Raw genomic sequence first — 7,111 nt, forward strand, 5'->3', positions numbered from 1 at the left:
TAACGCAGACAAGAACGTTTCTGTTTCCTCTCTTTTCAAGTTTACTACTAATGGTTGTCAATCATGTCCATTCTAACAGCCATTTTGCACTGAAAAAACTCTAGAGAAGACCAAGATCTTGATCATGTGGCTCGCTATCAAGAACCGATTGCACATGAAAGATAATTTAGAGAGACAAGGGTGGCCAGTGGATCTTATATGTAAACTTCGCAATTCTGCGGACAGTGAATCATCTCCTCATACATTGTCCATTAATTTGTGAAGCAAATATGGAACTCAAGTTTCTACCGCCTTGATCTATCAGATAGCTTTCTGCAGTGAGGAATCTCAGCTCTTGGGGGCTGTCTGTGTTGTAAGAAGAGTGAAGAGAAACAGAAGATGATGTCTAAGCATCTAAAATCTCTTCTTGTTTCTTGATTTTCTTACTTTTCGCTTTCTTTTTCCCCGAGCAATTTTCTTTAATTTTTTAATAATCGGTGGGGGGATTTCTATTCCGCTCTCTTCTTCTTAAAAGGAAAAAAAAAAGTCATGGTTTATGAATGATAAAACAAACTAATTCATTGAATTGCTCCACAGACTTCATACTATTCCTATCTCATGTATACATCATGTTTTTATTTATGTAGCCAGAGAACCAACTATAAACCTAGTCTTTAGTCTTTAGGAATGTCTGTCATGTGAAAATCCTTTAGCATAGGTCTCACAAGACTTATGCACAAACCTTTACGACTTTATGACAACAACTAAGAAATTTGGCATTAAAAAGAATTTCCCCCCTCAAGCAACTCTTCCATTTAAACAGTCAATATGAACCCATAAATGCCATCCTTCATGATATAACTTTAACCAAAGCCCATGATTTTTGGAGCCAACATCAACAATTGATCCAATGAATTTGGTGAGAACTTCCTAGCAAATAAGAAGCACACCCTAGTCGTACCGCCATTATAATTGCATGTAGTCCCATTCCTCATCCTCTCTAATAGCTGAATTGTTACATCTGATCCTTGATATAAGGCTGGGTGCGACTGACGTGGTGCCCATTCGGTCCAAGTCAAGCTCCTGTTCGCATTCTTCCATCCAAATTTCACACTTACAAATGTTGGTAAATAATGTTCATCTGTAATGCATGATGTCCTACAGTGTTTCAAAAAGAGTGGAAAGTATGTTTCATCAGAAATTATTTCGACTGCCAGGTTTCGATCCACCTCAACCCACTGAGAACCCTTGCGCCATTGTTCTAGCTTCAGTTGTGGACTCATTGCTATTTTGTATCGACCGCGACCGCCAGGCCCCAGATCATCGTAGGAGTGGATATATGTTCCAGTAGAATTGATGAGATAGGAGTAAATGGTGGAAAAGTTGAAGATGGGAATGCATGATTCTGAAAGAAGGACAAAGCGTTGGTTTGAGTAGTCTAATAAAGCATTTGCCAAGAGGCGGCGCTCAGCTTCCACCATGCTTGGTTGTCCCCACTGCACCACCTGCATCAAATGGAAAACTCATGAGATCTATCATATAATCTCAATGCTTTTCCTAATGACCCCATTACATGCATAGCACCTAAAATATGGATGCTTCAGGTTTTCACCGTCCTAACTATAAACTGATGAAGAACAAAAAAAAGATGCATGTTTTAATAATTCATTCGATAAGTCATGAAGACTTATTTTGTCAAATTCTACGTCGTCCAAAAATTTATATGGCGACGACTTTCTCTATTTGAAGTCTTTGTGTAGATCTTCGTTCCTCTCCAGCTTTTCACACAATGCATCTAGGACTGCAAGTTGGATCCAGTTTTGACATTGTCTGTCCCACAAAAGACTACCCAAACATCCATCAGGGTTCAGGCAAACTAAGGTTAGTTTATTTTACTAATAGATTGAGTTTCTCAATACCAATTCAAAAATAACTTAGCATGAACCATAATAAACATATATAGACTGGACTAATTAATCGCATCCGAAACATACTGCACAAGAAAATCAATAGCGACAACAAAGTTTAGGTAGAACTGGCAATAGATTCTTCATAAGATTAATGAAGACCTGCATTCATGATTGACAACAAATATTGATTATTCCATTTGTATTAAAGAAAATGCTTAGGATAAGAAGATAAAAAACAAAAGGTGCATTTAAGAAGTAAATTATAGTCTAGATCCTCTCCCATTCGCAATTGAACGGGAGAGATCCATTTATCTATTACCAGCTGTTCCGTGCATTGCTGCTGGTGTTCAATGATTGACCGGAGCCCAAGATGTCCAAAGATGCATCATGAAAACATGAAACATCTAATTAGTGCTTCGATTTTGTCCCACATCCCATATCCTATGCATCACAAAGGAAAAATTTATAGTCCTACTGTTTGTTTTCTAGATAGCATTATAATGCTTTTTCTGATACCGTGCGTAAATAGGTTACTTTATTCTCCATTCTCTATTCAAACATTTTAGTGTTTTCCTAATGAACACAAAATTTTCAAGCTCCTCCTGCAGGATTGGACTGAAAATTTTATAGGATTCGTAAATTGTGCCATTCATTTAAACATGACCTTGTATCAACCAAACACCACCCAACCCAAATTTGTGGAAAGAAAAAAAAAGACCTCCATTCTACAGTGCAACGGGTAAGACCTGGGCTAGGTTTGGATAGGCTCTTAGAAAATACAAATTAGATGGGCTAACAAACCTAACTACTATAGAATTTTCAGACCAATCCAATAAGAATATCCAAAAATACCCTAAATGGTGTTATATCATGAAATTGGTTTCTTTGCGACAATGGCAACGATGGTCAGAAAGGGCAAGGAGGCTAGCAAAACGATGGATGCAAATGCCTCAACTTTGGTCCTGATTGGGACTAGTCAGATCCACTCTAGGTAGTGGATGAATTTATTATTTCAGTCTGTTTGTTGCACTTTAATCAGTTCTAATTAACTAAAGTTAGGTAAACGGACTTGCCAATTCTATATCCTAGTTGCCCACCCCATTTACTACAACCCTATATGAAGATTGACCAAATTATTCTCCTCCACATGCAGAAAGGCGGTTTAGGCATGACCCTACTTTGCCCACCCCATTTACTTACAACCCCATATATATGAAGATTGAGTTGACCAACTTACTCTCCTCTACATGCAGAAAGGCAGTCAGGCATGACCCTATGTTGCCCAACCCATTAACTACTACCCTATGTGAAGACTGACCAAACTATTCTCCTCTACGTGAAGAAAGTTAATTAAGGTCAAGGGAAGACCCACACTCTTTTTCCCAACCTATTTACTGCAACCCTGTAAAAAGACTGACCAAATTATTCTCCTCTGCATGCAGAAAGTAAATTCAAGGTTAGGCAAGATCTAGCTTATTTTGCCCAATGCATTTACAGTAATGAAGACTGAGCAAATTATTCTCCTCTGAGTGCAGACTCCATGAGTAACGGAAGTCAAATTTGGCTTCTCCATATCAAGTAGTCTTCATATTTAAAGTAAATCTTTTTGAGATACAAAATGAAGGAAACCTTTTTTTTTCTCGAGAAGAACGCTACACGCGCCACCTAAACGCTTACATGATTAATCGTTTCATGTTTAATCTTTTATATTCAGTTAGAACTGTTGTAACACACAGAACTAATTATTATGCATAAACCTATCTTGCAAACAGGCTAGGAATTGTACATATATAAGATGGACAGTGAAATCAGAAGTAAAATACCAGCTCAACAGGACTAGATGTAAAATAACGGACGCCGCAGACGGCGGATCTCTCTCTCTCTCTCTCTATATATATATATATATATATATATGGAACAGTATCCTTCTTGTTTAGGATCAGCAATATGAATCCTCCAAGAGGCTACTAGTTTCCATGAGAGATTTATGATGACAACTGGGCTGCATATGATCATATAAACCATTAACCAACAATTGTATAAAAATCCTAGCAGCACAAACACTCTCCAAAAAAATAAATAAATAAATAAAAATCCAAGGCATGCATGAAGCAAAGCATGCAAGCTAGGAAATGGCTGACCTTACTAGGGACTCGGCGGCCATGGAACACCGAATCCTCAGGCGCCGAGTCTTTGTAGGAAGGATGTGGGTGCACGTAGATGGAATACAGCCCTTCGTTCCCCTTGAAGAATTTCTCCCACACTGGTGCCAAGGGAAGAGCACCCTTAATGAGAAACAGGAATGCAACCTTAGGGATGCGGTTGTAGGGGAAAGCTTCGATCTTGGGGACCATCGACGCCCTCCACAGCAACTCCTCGTTGCTCATGTCATGCATGATGACCTTGCTTGGCTCGATATAACCTTTTCGTCCCACAATCTCCGTGGCAACGACTGTGTGATTTAAGGCAGGCGGAGCTGGCGGTGGTGATAATAATGGCGGTGACGGCGGTGCTGATGAAGGTGGAAGGGATGGCAAGAAAGAGAGTCGGGGAATTTGAACTGCGGATGGGATGGTTTTGAGGTACAAACTGGAAATTATGCCCAAGGCGAAGCCGAAGCCGAAGAGAATGAAACTTGAGAGAAGCTGGATCATATGGGAGCTGGGAGCGGAAGGTGGTGATGGAGGGTGTTTTGGCTGCTGAGTTGACATTTGAAGGCTTCGGTAGGCTCGATAGAGGGGGGAGGGAGGGAGCCTGCCTTCACTTCTGTGCCATACTTGGAGCGTCCTTGGAGAAGTCTTCAATTTTTCTCTGTCAGCTTCCATAAGATATACACCGATGGAGGGTACTCTAGATAAAGAAGAAATGAGATGCAGAAATATTTCGGTGTATCTGATGTGCGGTTGTGATTTCATCAACAACAGCACCTCGTTTACTCCTACCTTTTATTTTTTCCCCACTTCTACGAACAGGACCCTTAACCATGATGGAGATGGAACAAATCTTGACGAGACTTTCTTATGTGCTATAGAGGAGGAAAGAATCAAGTGCATCGACTTTCATACCTTGCAACGGCATGATCCCAAGCACGCGAATGCTTGCGAAGGATGGGAGGACCAATGAGAAAGAGCGATGATCACGCGGCGCCAACTTTTTGCGACCTTACTCTTTTATGGAGCTAATAAGCCAAAGCTACCTGTTTTATAGTGGGTCAAATTAGACAGTATTTCAGCGACTTTACGTGAGAAGAGCACAACGTATTAATTGCAGAGGCATATATAACATTTGACAAGATTTTATAATACTACAGTCCAACTTTGAGTAAGAAGAGCACAACGTATTAATTATTAATCGCAGAGGCACATACAGCGGTTCACAAGATTTTATAATACCATAGTCCTGAAATGCCGACCCAGTCACATGGCAACATACATTGCTTGCGCTTGTTTCATTACTGTAGAGTCTATAACTTTGCTTCCCGTAATAAATTTGAGATTAAACCAAAATTGGATGGGTTGTGCAACAAGGAAGAGCATAAGATTATAACTGGAAGCAAAAACTGTAGATAGGCAGATTACTAATAGAGCTTGGCTTAATTTCACACCATCACTGTTCATGAACAACTCGGAACCAGAACGCTCGGGTTCCAATGGCTCATCCTGCAGATGAGTCGACCAAAAAAAAGGCCAGCTTTAAGAAAGAAGTTGTCACGCCCCAGACCCGGATCCGCGACACGGCTGTGCTACTGCAGACTATTGCCCACAGTAACACAAAGCCTCATTAACAATTCATATAAAAATAGTATTTCATTTATACTATATTTTCCAAAATCTTACAGTACAGAGCTCTAAGTAGTATTTCCCCTTTATGTTAATCAAACATGATGCATTAATTAAACATGATCTTCAGAAATGTTTCAAAAAGAAATTTAACAAGACATAAAGGGGATCGATCACTACAGCAAAATTGGTTTGCGCCGACGCATTTTTACCGATGCTTGTAAAAATGTTTGCTCTAGCGCCTAAAATAGCTGATGCTTTTAAAAAGCGTCGGCAATATACGACGCTAATTAGCGTCATTGTAGTATGTAACCTAAGATGACGCTTATTCGCGTCATCGAAAACCTAATTCTAAACAAAACCCAACGGCCGCTCCCCTTCTCCCCCATCCTTGATCGATATCAAGCCCTAGCCGACCCTCCTCCTTCCTCTCCAGCGCCGACCCTCGTCCCCTCCTCCTCCCTCTTCTCCGGCGGCGGCGCTCCAGCATTCGGCGTCCTCCGCACACCGACTCCCCACCCTCTCCTCCAACCGCTTCTCCTGACGAATCTCCGGCCGAAGGTATAGAAGAAGAATTTCTTGTTTCGTTCTAATTTCGCAGTTTTGATCTCGTGATAGCGTTCTAATCTCTAAATGTTTTGATTAATTTGGTGAAATATAGTTTTGATTATCTTTTATCTCCTCCTTCCGATTTCTGTACTTCTTTAGATCTTATTAGTGGGTGGAATTTCGTGTGTGAACACTATGTTCTGTACTCATCTTCTGGTTGGAGAGGGCACATACAATTTTTTTCTTAGAGGTAGCAATGTTTGCTTAAAAAGAATGTACTAAGTGGATCTGATTTAGACCAATTAGAAGATGGCTTTTAGATGCACCGAAATCCATTTCAAGCATTTCTCTGGATCTAACATTCAAATGCTGGATCCAACACGGACTCCCATCCGTGTGGAGACCTAGTCCTATATACGGTAAAGGCATGGAATCGTAGTGTTTGAGAAGAACTTTTCTTATAACTTCTTTGTCTCTCTTGCTTAAAGCTAATAAAACCGGACATATGAACTCCTTGCATGTCTGTGTGATTTGATTGACCGAACTAGTAGATCTAGGGCTTCTTCACATGTTTGTCTGTGCCCTAAATCTACCTCCCTTGAACTGTTTGAGAAGAATTTTTTTCATAACTTTTTGTTTCTCTCTTGCTTAAAGCTAATAAAAATGGACATTTGAACTCCTTGCATATCTGTGTGATCTGGTTGACTGAACTAGTGGATCTAGGGCCTCTTCACATGTTTGTCTGTGCCCTAAATCTACCACCCTCGAAGTGTTTGAGAAGAATTTTGGAAAATGAAGGGTACTTTTCATAATTTAGTACTCCTGCATGTTGTCAAAGGTTGCTATAAAGGGGCCTAGGAAGTCTTGGCTATATGCTTGCGCAGCTCCAATCCA

General features: G+C 40.2%; 1 protein-coding gene across 1 annotated transcript; it reads right to left on the reverse strand.

Moving 5' to 3' along the window:
- Nucleotides 1-389: 389 nt before the first annotated feature.
- On the reverse strand, nucleotides 390-5,014 carry LOC103723284 (glycosyltransferase BC10-like). Its single transcript, XM_008814161.6, has 2 exons — nucleotides 4,031-5,014; nucleotides 390-1,484 (listed from the first exon to the last, which is right to left on the reverse strand). The coding sequence occupies exons 1-2, from the start codon at nucleotides 4,802-4,804 to the stop codon at nucleotides 843-845; spliced, it is 1,416 nt and encodes a 471-aa protein (XP_008812383.4). The 5' UTR covers nucleotides 4,805-5,014; the 3' UTR covers nucleotides 390-842.
- Nucleotides 5,015-7,111: the final 2,097 nt, after the last annotated feature.

The sequence above is a fragment of the Phoenix dactylifera genome, chromosome 5 (assembly GCF_051530095.1).
Source record: "Phoenix dactylifera cultivar Ajwa chromosome 5, Ajwa_hap1_PhDact_Kaust_v1.1, whole genome shotgun sequence".
Lineage (NCBI taxonomy): Eukaryota > Viridiplantae > Streptophyta > Magnoliopsida > Arecales > Arecaceae > Phoenix > Phoenix dactylifera.

What these genes read in the sequence shown, in the direction of transcription:
- LOC103723284 (XM_008814161.6), bottom strand. Translation starts at nt 4,804, where the DNA reads ATGAAATCACAACCGCACATCAGATACACCGAAATATTTCTGCATCTC. An exon ending in GCCGCCGAGTCCCTAGTAAG is followed by an intron (nt 1,485 to 4,030) that starts GTCAGCCATTTC and finishes CATTTGATGCAG; the next exon opens with GTGGTGCAGTGGGGACAACC.